Genomic DNA, 22,555 nt, shown 5'->3' on the forward strand with positions numbered 1-22,555 from the left:
TGTTCTATCAGCAGATAGATTGGGGACAGAATAAGGGGAGGATCAGTGAAGACAGGATCAAATATCCTTTTTATACAATGCGGATGATTAACCCCTTAGGTTCCACAGTGAGTATAACAAGCACGCTTTACTGCATATACTGCACAGACTGATATTTAGTAACACTGTAAGACTTGATGCACATAACAATGGCTATATATTAGGGAACTTAGCACTGCTTTTCTTTTTCTCTTTTACATCTGAAATAAACAGAATGAGCTTCACTGATGACAGGTTCTATTAACTGCTCTGACATGACTAGACCCATTCATTCACATTTGACAGGTGGCTTTTCCCTTTTCTAAGATGGCCGGTTCCGTGAAGGATACGTCACCACGCAGGTCTGCGGGGTCAGGCGCGGTAAAGAGGGCGGTGACAGGAAGCGGCTCGCTCGCCTATTGGCACGCAACTCTCCTTCCCGCTTCCATCATGGCGGCGCCGGGGTCAGGGGGTGGGCGGGGCGCGCTTTGTTTTTGCTCGCCTAATCAGAGGGATTCTGGAAGTTTCTGGCCGGTATCGGTGTGTGTTGAGTGAGAGTGCGGGGAGAGGGAGCTGGCACAGCCCCGGCAGGAGGCACACAGGGCTGGGGAGCAGACATGTTCGGCTGCCTGGTGGCTGGCAGGCTGGTGAGTGACAGGTGACAGCTGTGTGTGTAATGTGTCCTCTCAGGGGGAGGGGTAGTACAATACAAGTCCTTGGGGAGGACAAGGACAGTCTCAATGGTTCCCCACCAGAGATGCAAACTGCACTGGACCACACCGCTTGGTACTTGTGGTTTGGTGACCGCAGCCGGGAAGACTCATTCACACTTTCTTTGGGCTTTGAAGAGCGATCTGAACGCGAAGGCGGTGAGGAGGCGTTACATCGCCGCCAGCATTGGCACCTTGAACCAGCACAGGGCGTGTCTGTTCACAAGGGGGGCGTCATTCCTGCTGCTGTCATTTGTACACCCCAGGCCACTGCCTGTACAGCTAGAGGGGGCAGCGGTTGGGGGAGCAGCAAAAGAGCAGCTCAACCGCTTGTCTTTACCCCCCCCCCCCCCCACATGTGAATAAGCCCGAAAACTCTACAAGACACTGAAAGCGGCTGGGGGGTGCCCTGAGCAATATTGACGTTTACTACTCCTGCACACAGGTGGAAATGCTTACCACCCTCTGAAAAGTGCCCCATGGTGGATCGCTTTTCAGAGGGTGGTATTGCAGCAGCTGGCATGTGATGATCTTGCCATCTCCTGACACCTGTTTTTGTTTTTTTGTTTTTATTGCAGAATGGCAATTTTTGACAAATAGAAGAATGAAACGTAATTTTCCAACAGAGGAGACTGGAGTGGGGGAGGGGATGTAATGAGTGTTACTTAACAGAAAAAAGTATAACAAAAAACATAGCTTTATTAATACAGTAAAACACGTGAAATCATCCATGTCCATCATAGTTAATCATCCATGTCCATACAATAATCGTAATCAGAATGGTGCAGAGGTAGAGCCTAGTGCACCAACGCGTTTCGCTTACATCCAGCGCTTCATCAGGATCCAAATGTCCTCAGCTTACATGGATATGGAACAGAATAGATTTCTACAAAGAGAAAAATCTATAACAATCTCTTATATTTGACATTACAGTGCATTAATTATACGACATTGTAGTGATGCACCAACATTTCAGCTGCCGACAAAAGGGTTATTGGCATTTTGCCAATAGAAAAAAAAAAAAAGGTGCCGATAATGATTATTGATTATTCAATGCAAAATCACGTCCTATTGACTTTGATATGAAATCGCGTCCCGTAGACTTTGATGCGAAATCGCGTCCCGTAGACTTTGATGCGAAATCGCGTCCCGTAGACTTTGATGCGAAATCGGTATTCAGTGAAACGTGGTGATGGGTTGAGCGTAGAGATGCACCGATACCTGTCTTATACTGGTGAGTAAAAGTACCAATACTTGTACTCAAGCACTTACCAATACATTTACAAAATGAATGGGCTCAAATTGCACTGCAACAAATTGCATGTGATTTTGAACAGTATTGCGGTGCGATTCCTGGCCGAATCTCTTGCGGTTTCCCTCACCACTCCTGTGTGAACCGAGGTTGAAGTCACTATGACAAGCCTGGGTTCACACAGGAGCGGTGAGGGAAACTGCATGAGATTCGGCCAGGAATCGCACCGCAATACTGTTCAAATCACATGCAATTCTGTGCAGTGCGATTTGTATGGGCGTAATTCGCACCGCAAAGGTATTGGTTTTAGGAATTGGAGCATTTGCACCAGTACAAGTACTTCTGCAAATGCTTGGTATCGGCACTCATATCGGTTCCACCCTAGTTGAGGGTTTGTTTTTTTTCTTCCCCACCCATGGCCCTCTATCCCCCTGCAATGTAGTAGAATTAATGTACTGTAACATCAACTATATCAGTATACTATTTATTTTTCTTTTCTTATTTTAGAAATATATTCTATTCCATATCCGTGTAAACTAAGGGCATGTGGATCCTGATGAAGCGCTGGATGTATGTGAACCGCGTTGGTCCACTAGGCTCTACATCTGTACCACTTTGATTACAACTTTTTGGATATGGATTACTTTTAACTATTTTGTGTGTTTTACTATATTAATAAAGCTATATTTGTTTTTATACTTTTTTGTACTAAGTAACACTCACCCCCCCCCCCCCCCCACTCCAGTCTCCTCTGTTGGAATATTGGAGTTCTTTTTCTATTTTTTTGTCTATAATATATGTATCAGGGATGGTGTCGCGTTTTTGATAGCTACTGTCCTCCTACCCACATATAGCACAATTTTACATTGCAGGGCTGCGCCACAACTGCAAGCCAGGCATTTTGATTGCGGTTGCGGTGCGGCCCCCATTGATCTCAGTGGGCGAGATTGACAGGCAGCGCCCCAGAAAAGTTGGAATAAAACTTTGCAATCCATGTCCGATTCAACAAAACAATTTAAATGGACATAGAATGAATGAGACATACAGTCAGGTCCATAAATATTGGGACATCGACACAATTCTAACATTTTTGGCTCTATACACCACCACAATGGATTTGAAATGAAACAAACAAGATGTGCTTTAACTGCAGACTGTCAGCTTTAATTTGAGGGTATTTACATCCAAATCAGGTGAACGGTGTAGGAATTACAACAGTTTGCATATGTGCCTCCCACTTGTTAAAGGACCAAAAGTAATGGGACAGAATAATAATCATAAATCAAACTTTCACTTTTTAATACTTGGTTGCACATCCTTTGCAGTCAATTACAGCCTGAAGTGTGGAACGCATAGACATCACCAGACGCTGGGTTTCATCCCTGGTGATGCTCTGCCAGGCCTCTACTGCAACTGTCTTCAGTTCCTGCTTGTTCTTGGGGCATTTTCCCTTCAGTTTTGTCTTCAGCAAGTGAAATGCATGCTCAATCGGATTCATGTCAGGTGATTGACTTGGCCATTGCATAACATTCCACTTCTTTCCCTTAAACTCTTTGGTTGCTTTTGCAGTATGCTTTGGGTCATTGTCCATCTGCACTGTGAAGCGGCGTCCAATGAGTTGTGAAGCATTTGGCTGAATATGAGCAGATAATATTCCCGAAACACTTCAGAATTCATCCTGCTGCTTTTGTCAGCAGTCACATCATCAATAAATACAAGAGAAGCAGTTCCATTGGCAGCCATACATGCCCACGCCATGACACTACCACCACCACGCTTCACTGATGAGGTGGTATGCTTAGGATCATGAGCAGTTCCTTTCCTTCTCCATACTCTTCTCTTCCCATCACTCTGGTACAAGTTGATTTTGGTCTCATCTGTCTATAGGATGTTGTTCCAGAACTGTGAAGGCTTTTTTAGATGTCGTTTGGCAAACTCTAATCTGGCCTTCCTGTTTTTGAGGCTCACCAATGGTTTCCATCTTGTGGTGAACCTTCTGTATTCACTCTGGTGAAGTCTTCTCTTGATTGTTGACTTTGACACACATACACCTACCTCCTGGAGAGTGTTCTTGATCTGGCCAACTGTTGTGAAGGGTGTTTTCTTCACCAGGGAAAGAATACTTCGGTCATCCACCACAGTTGTTTTCCGTGGTCTTCCGGGTCTTTTGGTGTTGCTGAGCTCTCCGGTGCGTTCCTTCTTTTTAAGAATGTTCCAAACAGTTGTTTTGGCCACGCCTAATGTTTTTGCTATCTCTCTGATGGGTTTGTTTTGTTTTTTCAGCCTAATGATGGCTTGCTTCACTGATAGTGACAGCTCTTTGGATCTCATCTTGAGAGTTGACAGCAACAGATTCCAAATGCAAATAGCACGCTTGAAATGAATTCTGGACCTTTTATCTGCTCATTGTAATTGGGATAATGAGGGAATAACACACCTGGCCATGGAACAGCTGAGAAGCCAATTGTCCCATTACTTTTGGACCCTTAACAAGTGCAAGGCACATATGCAAACTGTTGTAATTCCTACACCGTTCACCTGATTTGGATGTAAATACCCTCAAATTAAAGCTGACAGTCTGCAGTTAAAGCACATCTTGTTCGTTTCATTTCAAATCCATTGCGGTGGTGTATAGAGCCAAAAATGTTAGAATTGTGTTGATATCCCAATATTTATGGACCTGACTGTAAATGGCATGGTCGAGTGATGAGCGACAGACAATGACAATTTAATTGATCCAATTTAATTGGTTGTGTCAGGAAAAAAATCAATCATACAGGGACAGTTTTTTTTTTGACGCCCATGCTTATTTACATGTTAGACCAATCCTAAGCGATTTCAGAAGGGCGTGAAAAAAAAAAAGTCATTATTTGACTTTTTTTTTTTTTCTTCAACAACCAGTTGGCTTATGTCGATCGAAATTTGATGCTCACTGCTCAGCTATGATCATTTTTTTTCTTGCAAAATCAGTGTCTGATTCTGTTGTTTTGAATTGGACTTTGACAGTTCTGTTTTATCACATGATGTATGGCCACCATAAGGTTTACCAGATCTATGTAATATGAGGACCTACCTAATCTATCCAGTCAGGTGCTTGCACCACTGCAGTAGGTGGCAAGAACGCATACGCTACTTGGCCGCCACCAACAACTGCTGTATCCTGCAGTTTATCCAGAACGTAGGGATGTGATTAATAGAGAATTTGGGCCGGGCTGCACAGGCAGACAGACACAGCCTAATGCTATGGTACCCGCATCCACCTATAACAACATTTTAACCACATAATGCATTTTGAACTACTGGGGCCCCATGTCTGGTTATCATTGATCAGCGCAGTCACTGTGCAGGCATCTGTCAGTGTGAGGTCTGGCAAGGGGCTGTGCGATGTGTGTTGCATCCCATAGTGTACATTTTTTTTTTTTTCAGCACTGTCCCCACAATCTACTTTACCCAATTCACCACAATCCACCTCATTGCAACATGCTGAGGGCAATTGAACCGCATGAAACGTCACTTCGCGGCACTTTCTAACCAAAAAAGAGGTTAGGCTGCTTTTACATTGATCAGCTTTTCTGGCGTTTTTGTGTTAAAAGAAGAAATATGTGGAATAAAGGTGCAAGACCAATAAATCCTATAGAAGTCTTCACACTGGCCACTTCCAGCTCTTTGTTTACCTGGCCATGAGCAGCCAGGAAAGCAGCCGATCAGAATGATCTGTGTCTGATTGGCTGCATTGGAGGCCAGAGAAGAGAGTTGGGGTCTAATAGATGCAGATCTCGCTATAAAGAAGACCTGTCACGATCTATGCTTTCACAAAGGATATTGTTCATCCCTTGTGAAAGCAATAAAGTTGATTAAAAAAAAAATTCCCCATTTTGTACTTTATTTCAGCACTGTCACCACAATCCACTTCATCCTTGTCACTGTGCGGGCATCTGTCAGTGTGAGGTCTGGCAAGGGGCTATGCGATGTGTGTTGCAGCGCATCACATAGTGTACTTTTTTTGTTTTTTTTTTTAGCACTGTCCCCACAATCCACTTCATCCAATTCACCACAATCCAGTGTGAGGTCTGGCAAGGGGCTATGCGATGTATGTTGAAGCGCATCACATAGTGTACTTTTTTTGTTTTTTTTCAGCACTGTCCCCACAATCCACTTCATCCAATTCACCACAATCCACCTCATTGCAACATGCTGAGGGCAATTGAACCGCATGAAACGTCACTTTGCGGCACTTTCTAACCAAAAAAAGAGGTTATGCTGCTTTTACATTGATCAGCTTTTCTTGCGTTTTTGTGTTCAAAGAAGAAATGTGGAAGAAAAATGCAAGACTAATAAATCCTATGGAATTCTTCATACTGGTCAGTTGCGGGTCCGTTGCTTTTTTTCCAGGTCCTGCAAGCTGCATTTGTGGTGCAAGTTTGATGTGGTAAAAAAAAAAAAAAAAACCGCACCTCCCCATTGAAATAAATGGAAAACGCATTGAGTGGCAGAACTCAACAGCGGTTGCTTTTTTGGTGTTTTGTTTTTTTTTAATCACATTGTGCATTGGAAACAGCAGCATACATTCTCCTCCTGTACCACCATCCCCTCCCTCCTAGATTGTAAGCTGGAAAGAGCAGGGCCCTCGATCCCCTCATGTTTTGCATTGTATTGGTATTGTTCTGTCACATGTTCTGTCCCCCATTGTAATGTACAGCGCTGAGCGAACCATTGGCGCTTTATAAATACTGTATAATAATAAAAATAATACATTATCGCATGGCCACTGCTGTGCAATGTGAAGGCAGTGGTGCGCTCTAAGGCCGTTTCACACTGCTCCGCTGTAAAAATGCTTATGCATTTTTTTTTCCACATTTGACCATGGATCAGCGTGAAACCCTTACCTTCACCATTGCCTTCACATCACATAGCAGCAGCCATGCAATAATGTACGGTGCTGGAGTGAACAAGCCCTTATAGCAGTTTGTTACGTGTAAGTAGAAACCAAAGACCTCAGAAAGTACTTGAAGTGCAAAATATGCTAAATAGCTACGTTGTCCCTTTTTCCAAATGTTGCCTTCACTACTACTACTCTACCGCTTTTGGACACTTTTTTGGGGGGACTGGATACCTGGTTTTGACAGCTACCCTTTCTGCTATTTGCCTGCAGCCTTCTGCAACATGTCAAAGGTCCCAAAAGGCTGCAGAACCACACAAATGCGCAGCGGGAAGCCACAAGGAGTCACAGCCATTCCCGTAGGACAGGGATGTCAAACTGGCGACCCTCCAGCTGTTGCAAAACTACAAGTCCCATCATGCCTCTGTCTTTGGGAGTCATGCCTGTAACTCTCAATTTTGAAATGCCTCATGGGACTTGTAGTTTGGCAACAGCTGGAGGGCCACCAGTTTGACGCCAGTGCTTAGGACCTCTGGACGGGTAAGTGTCCTTTTATTAAGTCAACAGCTACAGTATTTGTAGCTGCTGACTTTTAATTTTTGGGGGGTGTGAAGATCCTCTTTAAACCCAACTGCAAGGGTAAATGCTAATTTTGTCCAGGCAAATAGGGATAAGTGTAATGCTTAACTTTATTCCTCAGTCCCGCAGGCTTCCCTCACACTGAAGGACCATAGAGGACGTCTATGGGGATGTTATGTGCAGGTGGGACCTGATGATGGGCTTTTTAAAATTAGAGATTGGGTTTCCAAGGCTGAAACTGAAAGTTTTCCATTTTTTAGGCTTGGAAGTAAGGCCTATTTTTCTCCCTGGGCATTGTTCTGCTTCATGAAAATCATCCTATAAGCTGTATGTTTCTTGTACACCATGATGGAGGTTCCTCCAAAGGAGGAACAAAACTGGATTTTCACCCATCAACCAGGTCTAGTGTGTAGATGACAGGTTCTCTTTAACCAAATTTTTTTTTCCTTTTCTGTCCTCAGGTGCAGACAGATGCCCAGCAAATAGCAGAAGATAAGTTTGTCTTTAACCTGCCGGACTATGAAAGCATCAACCATGTGGTGGTGTTCATGCTGGGGACCATCCCGTTCCCGGAGAGGATGGGCGGCTCCGTTTACATCTCGTATCCTGATCACAGCGGTATGCCTGTATGGCAGCTGCTTGGCTTTATTACCAATGAAAAGCCCAGTGCCATCTTCAAAATTTCTGGCTTAAAATCTGGTAAGGAAAGATTGATCTAAAGATTGAGTTCAGGTAATCTTTCTTTAACCACATGCCCGCCCATAGGACGTCCTGTGACATCCTCGGGTTGAAGTGGTTATACCAGGATGAAGCCTGCACCACCAGATATCAAAGTTTTCAGCCAGTGATTCCCTACTCAGCAAAAGTGAACAGCCACTTGATCACTTCTGTGGGCGCTACCGCCTTTCCTGAGCTCTCCCTTCTGATTGCAGAGTCCGGGACTCCTGCAACCGGCGTCAACAGCTGTACTGCGCAGAAAAAGTGTCTGTGACTCCAGAAACTGGAAGTGACGAGGATTTAGTCACGGTTTCGGCTTTTTGTTTACCTGGCCATTACCGGCCAAGAAAGCAGCCGATCGGAATGATCTGTGTCTGATCGGCTGCATAGCAGGCCAGAGAAGAGCGTCTAATAGATCCAGATCTCGCTATAAAGAAGACCTGTCATGACCCATGCTTTCACAAAGGATATTATTCATCCCTTGTGAAAGCAATAAAGTTGATAAAAAAAAAGTTTGTTTTTTTTTCCCTTTTTGTACTTTATTTCAGCACTGCCACCACAATCCGCTTCATCCTTGTCACCACAATCCACCTCATTGCAACATGCTGTGGTCAATTGAACCGCATGAAACGTCACTTCACGGCACTTTCTAACCAAAAAAAAGAGGTTAGGCTGCTTTTACATTGATCAGCTTTTCTTGCGTTTTTGTGTTAAAAGAAGAAATATGTGGAAGAAAAATGCAAGACCAATAAATCATATGGAAGTTTTCACACCGGTCACTTCCAGTTTCGGCTCTTTGTTTACCTGGCCATGAGCGGCCAGGAAAGCAGCCGATCAGAATGAGCTGTGTCTGATCGGCTGCATTAGAGGGCAGAGAAGAGAGTTGGGGTCTAATAGATCCAGATCTTGCTATAAAGAACAACCTGTCATGACCCATGCTTTCACAAAGGATATTGTTCATCCCTTGTGAAAGCAATAAAGTTGATGAAAAAAAAAAAATTAACGAGACCTGTATAAAAAAAGTTTCAAATAAAATAAATAATAAAAATTTAAAAGTGCCTCCTCCCCCCCTTGCTTACGTGCAAACGCATACGTAAGTCCTGCAAGCATATGTAAACAGTGATTGCACCACACTTGTGAGGTATCATTGTGAACATCAGCGAGATAGCAATAATTTTAGCTTCTGTGTAACTCTACACCGGTAATCTGTAAAGGCTTTTAAAGTGTTACCTATGGAGATTTTTACGTACCGGTGCCGTTACACAGACGTACACAATTTTAAAGCGTAACATGTTGGGTATCTTTTTACTTGGAGTAACATCTGTTATTTTAACATACAATTAGGCATTATATACAGGTGAAAGTCGAAAAATTAGAATATCGTGCAAAAATTCATTTATTTCAGTAATGCAACTTAAAAGGTGAAACTAATATATGAGATAGACTCATTACATGCAAAGCAATATAGTTCAAGCTGTGATTTGTCATCATTGTGATAATTATGGCTTACAGCTCATGAAAACCCCAAATCCACAATCTCAGAAAATGAGAATATTACATGCAATCAATAAAACAAGGATTGTACATAGAACAATACCGGACCTCTGAAAAGTATAAGCATGCATATGTACTCAGTACTTGGTTTGGGCCCCTTTTGCAGCAATTACTGCCTCAATGCGGCGTGGCATGGAAGTTATCAGCCTGTGGCACTGCTGAGGTGTTATGGAAGACCAGGATGCTTCAATAGCGGCCTTCAGCTCTTCTGCATTGTTCGGTCTCATGTCTCTCATCTTTCTCTTGGCAATGCCCCATAGATTCTCTATGGGGTTCAGGTCAGGCGAGTTTGTTGGCCAATCAAGCACAGTAATCCCACGGTCATTGAACGTGGTTTTGGTGCTTTTGGCAGTGTGGGCAGGTGCCAAGTCCTGCTGGAAAATGAAGTCAGCATCCCCATAAAGCTCATCTGCGGAAGGAAGCATGAAGTGCTCCAAAATCTCCTGGTAGACGGCTGCGTTGACCCTGGACCTAATGAGGCACAGTGGACCAACACCAGCAGATGACATGGCTCCCAAAATCAACACAGACTGTGGAAACTTCACACTGGACTTCAAGCATCTTGCAGTGTGTGCCTCTCCATTCTTCCTCCATACTTGGGGTCCTTGGTTTCCAAATGAGATGCAAAAGTTGCTCTCATCAGAAAAGAGGACTTTGGACCACTGAGCAACAGACCAGGTCCGTTTTTCTTTAGCCCAGGTAAGACGCTTCTGACGTTTATTGTTCAGGAGCGGATTGACGAGGAATACGACATTTGAAGCCCATGTCCAGGATCCGTCTGTGTGTGGTGGCTCTTGATGCACTGACTCCAGCCTCAGTCCACTCCTTGTGAAAGTCCCCAACACTTTTGAATGACCTTTTCCTGACAATCCTCTCCAGGCTGTGGTCCTGCCTGCTGCTTGCGCACCTTTTTTCTTCCACACAACTTTCTATTAATGTGCTTTGATACAGCACTTTGGGAACATCCAACTTCTTTTGCAATTACCTTTTGAGGCTTTCCCTCCTTATGGAGGGTGTCAATGATGGTTTTCTGCACAACTGTCAGGTCTGCAGTCTTTCCCATGATTGTGATTCCTACTGAACCAGACTGAGAGACCATTTAAAGGCTCAGGAACCCTTTGCAGGTGTTATGGCTTAATTAGCTGATTAGAGTGGGACACTTTGAGCCGAGAATATTGCACCTTTTCACAATATTCTCATTTTCTGAGATTGTGGATTTGGGGTTTTCATGAGCTGTAAGCCATAATCATCACAATTATGACAAATCACGGCTTGAACTATCTTGCTTTGCATGTAATGAGTCTATCTCATATATTAGTTTCACCTTTTAAGTTGCATTACTGAAATAAATGAACTTTTTCACGATATTCTAATTTTTTGAGTTTCACCTGTAGTGTTTGTGTGCAATAAAATTCATTGAATTGTATTTTTCGCAAACAAATTGCCATGTGACATCAAAATTGCAACACCCACTATTTTATTCTCTAGGGCCTCTACAAAAAAAATGTATGTTTGGGGGTTCTAAGTAGTTTTCTAGCAAAAAAATACTGTTTTTTTTACATGTAGGGGAGAAATGTCAGAACTGGCCAGGATGGATAGGGGTTAAACCTGCACAAGGGACAGTGCAGGTAGATGACACATCTGTGTCCACTCAATTTATCCACTTTTAAGACCAGGCCTTTTATGACACTTTTTTCTTACATGTGAAAATCAGTATTTTTTCCTAGGAAATTACCTTAAACCCCCAAACATTATTTTTTTTTTTTTTTTAAAGCAGAGGCCCTTGAGAATAAAATGGTGAGTGTTGCAATTTTTGTCTCACGGTATTTGGGCAGCGGTTTTTCAAGCACAATATTTTTGAATAAAAAATACACTTTGATGAATTTTAATGCACAAAAACACAATATAATACCCAATTGTTTAGTAAAATATAAAAAAGACGATCTTACACTGAGTAAATAGATACCAAACATATCACGCTTTAAAATTGTGCATGCCCTTTAAAAACCTTTACAGGTTACCACTTTAGATTTACATAGCAGGTCTGGCGCTTGAATTCTTGCTCTTGATCTTCGGTTTGATACCTCACATGTGTGGTGCGATCACTATTTATGTATGCATGCGGAACCGATGCATGTTTTTACCTGTGCAACACAGGGAGATTAGGGCACTTCAGGGGAAAAAAAATATATTTTAGGATTTTTTTTTTTTTTACTTTTATTGTAATTACAGGGAATGTAAATATCATCTCCTGTTAGCAAAAGGCAGTGAGAGACCCTCTTTACTGAGAGGCCTAATAGACTCCCTATCTCTTCCCTGCTCTTAAAAGGGGCTGTTCAGGTCCCCATTCAACTCTATAGTCAGCCGGCGGAACCACCAGCTGCACACTTGGATCTCCGGTGGGACAGGAGAGTCAGGGAAGGTGGGGATAGGGGGGATGTTCCGCCACTTCTAAAAGCAATCCAGTGGCCAAATAGCACTCTATCCAAATCAGAAACTAAAACTTTTACCTAGTGTTGGACTTTAACATCTGTGTGTTTTCATTGTAGGGGAAGGCAGCCAGCACCCATTTGGAGCCATGAATTTGCCCCAGACCCCTTCGGTGGCACAGATAGGAATCTCGGTTGAACTACTTGAGCAGCTGGCACAGCAAACTCCAGTAGCCAATGCGGCAGTGTCAAATGTGGACTCGTTTACTCAGGTCAGTATGTGACTACAGAATAAACCCTGGGAAGATGTTCCGATGACTATTTTGGTCTTTGTACACTCAACATCCACATTATTAGGTACACTTGTTCAATTGCTTGGTAACACACATTACTAATCAGCCAATCACATGGCAGCAACTCAGTGCAATTAGGCATCTAGATGTGGTGAAGACGACTTGCTGAAGTTCAGAAAGGGGATTTAAGTGACTTTAAACATGGCATGGTTGTTGTTGCCAGATGGGCTGGTCTGAGTATTTCAAAAACTGCTGATCTACTGGGATTTTCAAGCACAACCATCTCTAGGGTTTATAGAGAATGGTCTGAAAAAGAGAAAACTATAAGTAAGCAGCAGTTATGTGGACGAAAATGCCTTGTTGAGGTCAGAGGTCAAAGGATAATGGGCAGACTGGTTGCTGCAACATTCAGATGGTAGGATCAGAATTTGGCGTAAACAATATGAAAGCATGGATCCACCCTGCTTTATATCAACGGTTCAGGCTGGTGGAGTAATGGTGTGGGGGATATTTTCTTGGCACTAGCAAGGTGCACCTAATAAAGTGGCTGGTGAGTGTATATAATCCCTTATCAGTTCAGGAAAAATTGGAAGGTACCTTCAAAAAATGTCCATATAGAGTTTCAACTAATTTACCATCAATCACTTAAGCCTAGTACACACTATGAGAAAATCGGTCAAACGATAATCTGATTTTCCATGAAGGTGCGTATCACGATGTACCCGAGAATGGTATTGTACGAAGATTCTCAACTGACAAAAGCAAACGTAGCTACGTACCAGTGTGGTAGAAGAGAAAGCGATGTAGTATAGTAAATATTGGTCGTTGTGTTCACGTATGATAAACATTTTTCTAGGTTGCACCTTCTTTTTTTTTTTTTTTTCTTTTCATCCGGTCGGAATCAGCTGTTGAAAGCACTATACTAACAATCAGATAATCGGCCAATCGTTCCTTATATGGACATTTTCATCCAATTTTCCTATCGTGTGTGCAGGTCTTTAGCAAAGAGAGCAACCTTACTCCTTAGGAGATCAAAGCCAATGCATTATTTTTAAAACCTTGTTTGGTTAAGGCTCCTTTCACACTAGCAGTTCAGACCCTGTCTCCTGGAATTTGGTGGTGTCCGCACAACCTGTCAGAAGTGATTTGTGAAGATAGAAGAGGAAGGAGAGAATGGGTAGGAATCACACTGTTCTTTGGTTTGAGGCAAGTACATATTAAATGCTTGCCAACCTCATCACTTAGATGCACTGCCGTGAGAGCAAAGCGGCTCTCCTGCGCTGGATCACATACCTAGTATGACCTAGGCCTCCTGGGTAGGGGGCGTGTTCGCCGTCCCAGCTGTTCTGTGATTAGTCACAGCACAAGCCGATCAGCAGGTCCCAGCCAAAAATTGATGGCCAGGACCTGATCGGCGAAACAGAGGACAGGACAGAGCTCTGTATATGTAAACAACACAAAGCAGGGAATAAAAACTGGAACATCCTTTAGTAAAAGCAGCATATAGCACACACAAAAATCACTGCTAGGCACATAGTTAACCCTTTGATTGCCCCTAGATCTTAATCCCTTCCCAGCCAGTGTTATTAGTACAGTGCAGGGACGGACTGACAACTCATGGGGCCCCCGGGCAATAGGGGATCATGGGGCCCCTGTGTCCTTGCCCATACTCAAAAAAGCCTATGAAAAAGGTACCAGGGGCATCTCATGGGGCCCTATACTGACCCCGGGCCCTCGGGCAGTGCCCGAGTTTCCAAATGGTCAGTGCGCCACTGGTACAGTGTCAGTGTATATTATTAGCACTGATGACGGTATTAGTGTCACTGGTTCCCAAGTTAGTGTCAGACTGACCGCCATATTGTTTTGTTTTTATTAAATGTTAAGTATTTTTTTTTTTTGTTTATATAATAAAAGATTAAAAGAAAACTGTGGTGATCAAATACCTCCAAAAGAAAGCTCTATTTGTGTGAAAAAAAAATTATATCAATTTAATTTGGGCACAGTGTTGCATGACTGTGCAATTACCAGTTGAAGAAACGCAGTGCCAAATAGCAAACATTGGCCTGGTCAGGTAGGGAGTCAAATCTGGGGATGGTTATAGAGAGATATGCTTTGTTCATTTTTCAGTTCAGAGGTTTACAACCACTTGCAGCATGTTCTCTCCTCCATGGAATTATTTTTTTTACATGTCTCTTTCCCCTTCCAGTTCACTCAGAAAATGTTGGACAACTTCTATAATTTTGCCACTTCATTTGCCATATCCCAGGCACAGATGACCCCTAACCCTTCAGAAGTCTTTATACCAGCCAATGTGGTCCTCAAATGGTAAGGAGAACTTGTAAAGCCTTGATTGTTGTGTAATCATGCTGTTGATGTTGCTGGTTGGGTAGAACGTCCCAGACGCAATGGCTATGCCTGAAAGTGGAGCTATGGGCAAAATAAAAAATGACTTGTATAATACAGTCCGACACAAGCATTCTATAGAACATTTTGTAGATCCCACCCATTGATCCTGCTAATAGGCCTGTTTTTTTTTCTGCTTCCAGTAATAAGGTGACAACGCTGTTCGTTCTGCAGTGAAATCGTACAGCAGAATTATCACACTGTGAATAGGGAAGTTCTAGCTGGGCATGCAGTTTTGTGTAGAATACATTTTAAAGAATCAATGCGGTTCTCTCGGCATTGCTATTGTCCCCCTGGTGAAGCTATGAATTAGTAGTTTTAGGGCTCTTATAGACTTGCGTTGTCTTCTGAAGAGCAACTCACAGTGGATCGTTCTTCAGAGTACGTTTGACAGGATATGAGGAGGTGTTATGTCTCCTTTGTTTTAAAGTGATATTAAAGGCTTAGCTTTTAGTTTTTCAAAATTACAAACATGTCATATTTACCTGCTCTGTCCAATGGTTTTGCACAGAGCAGCCCAGATTCTTCTCTTTTCACATCCCCTGCTGGCGCTCCTGGCCCCTCCCCCCTGCTGTGCCACTTGCTATGGGGGCATTATTGCGTGTTCGCTCCCAAGCCCCATTCTGAGTGTCCAATGGCTCCTGCTGCTGTGTCTGAGCCAATGAGGAGAGAGAAAGATGGAAATGCTGCTGCTCAAGTGCTGGATCGAGATCAGGCTCAGGCAAGTTTTGAGGGGGCTGGGGGGGGCAGCACACAGAAGATGTTTTTACCTTCAGGAATAGAATGCATGAAGATAAAAACCTTCAGCCTTTACAGCCACTGTAACCCCTCAAAACCTGCACCAATGCACCACAACAGTTGAATGGGTCACAAATTGTGCAGCGTTGCAATGCAAAGATCCACAACACATGTATACCCCCTTTCACTGCCTTTGCAGCTTAAGAGGAAGTGGTTGGAAGCGGTTGGAAGCAGTAAAAATGTGGCTTAGCTGTGAGTTTTTACCAACTCATCGACAGTAACAAAAGCCTAAAACAGTGGTCTCCAAACTACGACCCAGGGGCCAGATGCAGCCCTTTGCTTCCTTTCATTCTGCCCTTGGGGCACTTTTCCTCCCACTGATAGAAGACACTATTTCTCCCACTGACACCAACAATGGGGCATAATTCCTGCTACTGACATCAATGCAGCACTATTTCTTCTAACGACGGGCCACTATTCCTTCACTTGACATCAACGACGGGCCACTATTCCTTCACTTGACATCAACGACGGGCCACTATTCCTTCACTTGACATCAACGACGGGCCACTATTCCTTCACTTGACATCAACGACGGGCCACTATTCCTTCACTTGACATCAACGACGGGCCACTATTCCTTCACTTGACATCAATGATGGGACACCATTCCTTCACTTGACCTCAACGATGGGACACCATTCCTTTACTTGACATCAACGACTGGCCACTATTCCTTCACTTGACATCAACGACGGGACACCATTCCTTCACTTGACATCAACGACGGGACACTATTCCTTCACTTGACATCAACGACGGGACACTATTCCTTCACTTGACATCAACGACGGGACACCATTCCTTCACTTGACCTCAACGATGGGACACCATTCCTTCACTTGACATCAACGACGGGCCACTATTCCTTCACTTGACATCAATGATGGGACACCATTCCTTCACTTGACATCAACGACGGGCCACTATTCCTTCACTTGACATCAACGACGGGCCACTATTCCTTCAATTGACATCAACGACGGGACACCATTCCTTCACTTGACATCAACGATGGGACACTATTCCTTCACTTGACATCAACGATGGGACACTATTCCTTCACTTGACATCAACGATGGGACACTATTCCTTCACTTGACATCAACGACGGGACACTATTCCTTCACTTGACATCAACGACGGGACACTATTCCTTCACTTGACATCAACGACGGGACACTATTCCTTCACTTGACATCAACGACGGGACACTATTCCTTCACTTGACATCAACGACGGGACACTATTCCTTCACTTGACATCAACGACGGGACACTATTCCTTCACTTGACATCAACGACGGGACACTATTCCTTCACTTGACATCAACGACGGGACACTATTCCTTCACTTGACATCAACGACGGGACACTATTCCTTCACTTGACATCAACGACGGGACACTATTCCTTCACTTGACATCAACGACGGGACACTATTCCTTCACTTGACATCAACGACGGGACACTATTCCTTCACTTGACATCAACGACGGGACACCATTCCTTCACTTGACCTCAACGACTGGACACCATTCCTTCACTTGACATCAACGACGGGACACCATTCCTTCACTTGACATCAACGACGGGCCACTATTCCTTCACTTGACATCAACGACGGGCCACTATTCCTTCACTTGACATCAACGACGGGCCACTATTCCTTCACTTGACATCAACGACGGGACACTATTCCTTCACTTGACATCAACGACGGGACACCATTCCTTCACTTGACATCAACGACGGGACACCATTCCTTCACTTGACCTCAACGACTGGACACCATTCCTTCACTTGACATCAACGACGGGACACCATTCCTTCACTTGACATCAACGACGGACCACTATTCCTTCACTTGACATCAACGACGGGCCACTATTCCTTCACTTGACATCAACGACGGGACACCATTCCTTCACTTGACATCAACGATGGGACACCATTCCTTCACTTGACATCAACGATGGGACACCATTCCTTCACTTGACACCAATGACAGGGTGCTATTCATCTCCCTAATACCAAAGATGCATTGTTTACTCCCACTGATTCCAGAACCATTACTACTTCTGATGTTCACAGTCCGGCCCCCCTAAAGTCTGAAGAACAGTAAACTGTCCTTTTGTTTAGGCCAGAGGTCTCCAAACTTTCTAAAGGATAACTAAATCAATATAATAATCTATGCAATATAATATATTGCAGCTTACGGGTCTACGCGTGATTGCTGCATTCATTTTCATTATTGAGGATAAAAATATTTTCTGCATGCACAGAAAATACCTGGTTGTTTTGCCAGAAACGCATTGTCCTTGTCACTTCCTATGAGCTGAACTGGATGCATAAAACAATCAAATCTTCCTTCTATAAACTGCTGCTCTCCCCATCCTTCATGTAATGGAGATGAAGAAAGGCAGACCTCTTTGAAGTTCAGCCTGGTCATCAACAATGGTTTCCTCCATGGATAAAGTGGGGAAATCAGTGTGGCCATGAAAGGAAAAAGTACGCGTGGAGGCGGGGAGGGCATGTAAAAAAAAAAAAAAATTAATGCAGCCACCAATCTAAGGACTGGTAAGCTGAAATATATAAGGTTATTGTTTTGGGGTTTAGAATTAAATTTGTAACATTTTGCACTTCGTCAAACGTTTTTTGGAAAAAAAAAAGAATTAGTTATTACATCAAGTGGTTTTTTTTTTTGTTTTGTTTTCTCTTTCTTTATTCAGCACCACCTTGCATTGATTTGTTCGAATGATCTGCCTAAGACTGCAATTCAGGGCATATAGTTTAAAACGGAACTGAAGCTCTTCTGTAGCAAACAGAGCCCTAACCCAATGCATTTAGCTGTGTTTTTGCCACGTTTTAACGTTTTTTGGCCAAAATGTTCCTGAACACGATTCTTCTGCATTCAGGAGTGGAACATTTCACTGCCCTTAACTCTGCTGCAATCCTATGTATACATGGACACATAGGCTTTTATTGAGTTGAGTCCAGGGGCTTTGGCAAAAACACACCAAAACCTCCTAAACTCACGTTGCGGTATACATGAGGCCTCAGTGTGACGCGGAAGTATGCAAATATGCGGCCTCTCTGTGGCTGGGCCTTGACACCAAGCGGCCGCATATTTGCATATCATTTGAAAACACATATGTGCTGAGAGTGTGTGCCCTGCGCCCTCCCAGCACGTATGTCAGTGTCTCACGGAAAAGTCCCGATCTCCTCTTGCGATCGGGACGGACCTTTTCCGCTCATGTGACCGCAAATCAATGCGATCACATGACCCTAAAACCGCACCCCGCCTCCTGGTATCTGAAACCTGTTTAAAGGGCCGGGAGGCGCCAGCGCGAAGAGGTTAAAATGCCCCTACCTGACTACTTGCTGTCTTCCCCAGCACTGTTATCTGAGCTGAACATGCGTAGTTCAGCTTACAGGACAGGGCTCATCTGTGAGAGCTAGGATGATGGCCTCCTGCATATGCAAAGGAGTGACATCGCCCCCTGCTGCCCAATGAAGAGCCCAAAGACCGGCACTCGGAAAAAGATGCCGACACCAGTGCAGGACCGCTGGACAGGTAAGTGAGCCTTTAGTTCTGCTTTAATTGGAATGTAAGTATAAAGCACACAAATTAAACTTTCAGACTCTTTGGCAGCAGTTACAGTGTAGCTTGGCACTTTGGCAGCAGTTACAGAAACAGTTTTTTTTTCTCTTTGATAAAAGGTTTAAACCATAAATTACCAAGCTTGTAATATTTCTCCCCCCCCATCCCCCATCCCCCACTCACGACTTTACCATTAAGATCAACAGCACAACCATTGGTCCTTCCCCTCATGCCAGGGTGCTAGGTGTAATCCTAGACTCTGACCTCTCCTTTGGGCCCCACATCCAATCACTGGCTAAATCCTGCCGCCTCAACCTCCGGAACATTTCCAAAATTTGTCCCTTTCAGACCAATGACACTACAAAACAACTTATCCACGCCTCGATTACTGCAACTCCCTCCTCACTGGTCTACCGTTACACAGGCTATCCCCCCTTCAGTCTATTATGAATGGTGCTGCCAGACTCATACACCTTACCAACCGATCAGCGACTGCTGCCCCTCTCTGCCAATCCCTTCACTGGCTTCCACTAACCCAACGTATAAAATTCAAAATACTAATCGCAGCTTAAAAAGCCGTCCGTAATGCTGCCCCTAGCTATATCACCGACCTCATCCACAGATATCGCCCACTCCGCCCCTCCCATGATATCCTCCTCTCTAGCTCCCTCATCACCTCCTTCCACACTCGCCTCCAGGACTTCTCCAGAGCCTCTCCCATCCTCTGGAACTCCCTACCCCAGTATGTCCGGTCAGCCTCCACCCTGTCTGCCTCTAGGCGATCTTTGAAAATTCACTTATTCAGGGAAGCCTACCCCACCTCCACCTAAGAACTGTACTTGAATCACCTCCACCAGGTCATCCCCCAGAGCTATCACCTTTTGTATCACCTCCCCTTCCTTTAGATTGTAAGCTCCATGAGCCGGGCCCTCCTATTCCTTCTGTACTGAAATGTATTGTAATTGTACTGTCTGTTATTGTAAAGCGCAGCGCAAACTGTTGGCGCTATATAAATCCTGTATAATAATAAATAAAAGCTGACCTTTGTCAGGCCTCATGTACACATGAACTTCCCTAGACATCAAAGCTCTACTGGCAGCAGAAAAACGCTAAACATGGCAAAAAAAAGTGTAAGCGCGGTACCGCATTCAGCACTTGGACGTTTATTTATTTGATTGGCCAGAGTATTTTCCAATATCATGGATAAATGCACAAGCGCTAAACACGGCTAGCGTTTAGCAACGTTTGCACACTTTTTTGGGCCAAAATGTTCCTCTCCTGAACTCGATTCTTCTGCGTTAAGGAGAGGAACATTACACTGCTCCTAAACTCTGCTGCTCCTAATCTCTGGTAAAAGCCTATGTGTACATTGACACATAGGCTTTTATTGAGTTGGGTTTAGGGGCATTGGCAAAAAAACGCCAAAGGCTTCTAAACTCACGTTGCGGTATACATGAGACCTCAATGTTTTATAATTTGCCCAACTCCTGTAACTAACTTTTTTGCTGGACAGCTGGGACTGTTAAAAGATGTGGAAAAATACTGAATCTACTGGCAGGATCAACAGGTAATAAAACAAGATTAAAGGCTGTAAAGTCCCATGACTTACATTAATCGAAAGGTTGCCCCATAGTTCCACCTTTAAAGCTGGCTATATACTGTACTAGAAGAATTTTGTTCGAAAATGATAGTTTGTTTGACTTACTAAATCGTTGGTAGGGTCAAATCGATGTTTGTTTTTGACTGTACTGATGAGAAAATTCAAAAGCACAGGATGGAAATTTTTTTCTCTAGCAAATTTTTACCAGTGAATGTGGCTTTTGTTTGGGAATGTCCATTGATTCAAAAATATGTTAAAAAACAAATGTTTTAAAATAAATTTTGGTAGTTTAACAAGCCATTGAGTGTATTGATGAGAATATGTGTACGAATGTTCACACGAATATTTAATTAGAGGAACTACTAGTGGTTGGTGGCTTAAAGCAGAACTACACTGCATCTGAGCACCACAAACCAAAAATGCTATTTACTTCATTTTTAATATTCAAAGCAAACTCACTCATCCATCCATGTCTCCATGCTTTATTTTACAGAGAAATCACTTTGAAAAACATCCCCTAGCAATTCTGGCAGTGGCCATCTTGAGTAAGGGCAGATAATTCATGTATCATTTACTTTCTGGAATCCATCTGCCCTTAGCTCAGGTATGCGGGCAGGAGGGTGTGCTTAGCTGAGAAAACCTCTCCTCCCCTCCTGAAGACTCCTGGGATGCATGACATCAAAACCAGGAAGTAACTGAAGAAATGTAAAATAAAGATTAGAACAAGTAAATATAATATACTTTCCTATCTATTTACTAATGCTAGCAGCATAAGGACTAAAAATAGTCAATGTTGATTGAGCGAATGAAGAATCACTTTCAGTCTTTCAATCTGCTTTTCTTCTTTTCATCTTGTAGGTACGAGAACTTCCAACGGCGTCTGGCACAGAACCCCTTTTTTTGGAAGACGTAGAGCGGCTGCCTTCCTAATCGGAAATATACATTTTGTGCCTCTTTAACACTTTCTTTGCTGGACCCCCACCCTGCTTCCCTTTTTTGTTTCTCTAGCAAGGAGTGTTTCTGAATGCCAGGCACAGTAGTATCTGTGCTTCACACAGAGCTCATTGGATGACTACAATCTCGGGGGGTCTGATAAGCTGCCTTTTTTTTTTTGTTTTTTTTTTTGTTTTTAGGGGTCTGAAAGCTTTTCTCCGTCAGCCCCCTCAAGTGGTTTCGCTCGCCCCTCTTCAGATGTATGCTTTTTTTTTTTTTCAATAAGTATCTTACTAAACCTGTTTTAAGGTTACCTTTACTACATGATTGCTTATACGTCTTCGACTGCTATGGAATTATTTGCTCTGAGAACAGATTTTGGTTTTTTGTAGATGAGCATGTCAACTTTTGTTTGAATTTCAGTGACCAAATATCTTAATCCATCACCAACTGAAGAGTAAGCAAAAATGGTTGTTAAACCCTATTTTCATTTTCAATGATTAATCCTTCCATCATTCATCAGTGGATTAGTAAAGGTACTTAATGAAATAATTAAAGGTGCTGGATCTCAAAGTTTTTTTTTTTTTTGTTTTTTTTACTGTGATAAGTTCAGATGAGAATTGTGTTTGCTACTTTCTTTAAGCGTAAAACGAGTGACTTCTTCACATTAACAAAAAAAACCAAAAGCTGCTGATATGCATGAAGTATGAGCTGCTAGAGGTGCGTGAACATACCTGCAGCAGCTCTTTATGCCATCCCTCTGGCTGAATGTTGGGCCATTCTGATT

At 43.3% G+C, this 22,555-nt stretch overlaps 1 protein-coding gene across 3 annotated transcripts; it reads left to right on the forward strand.

Moving 5' to 3' along the window:
• Positions 1-487: 487 nt before the first annotated feature.
• HIKESHI (heat shock protein nuclear import factor hikeshi) lies at positions 488-22,341 on the forward strand. 3 transcript variants are annotated; one of them, XM_089652765.1, is made up of 5 exons: positions 488-665; positions 7,900-8,056; positions 12,259-12,410; positions 14,638-14,756; positions 21,694-22,341. In XM_089652765.1, exons 1-5 carry the CDS (start codon positions 636-638, stop codon positions 21,746-21,748), a joined length of 513 nt encoding a protein of 170 aa, XP_089508891.1. In that variant the 5' UTR covers positions 488-635; the 3' UTR covers positions 21,749-22,341. The 3 variants fall into 3 exon arrangements, with proteins under 3 accessions (XP_089508891.1, XP_089508890.1, XP_089508892.1); XM_089652764.1 differs by having other exon boundaries at positions 493-665; positions 7,900-8,137; XM_089652766.1 differs by having other exon boundaries at positions 498-676; positions 7,900-8,137.
• The last annotated feature ends 214 nt before the right edge of the window (positions 22,342-22,555 follow it).

Source organism: Staurois parvus, unplaced genomic scaffold (assembly GCF_062004578.1).
Source record: "Staurois parvus isolate SC_StPar_1 unplaced genomic scaffold, SC_StPar_1.0 ptg000693l, whole genome shotgun sequence".
In the NCBI taxonomy this organism is placed as follows: domain Eukaryota; kingdom Metazoa; phylum Chordata; class Amphibia; order Anura; family Ranidae; genus Staurois; species Staurois parvus.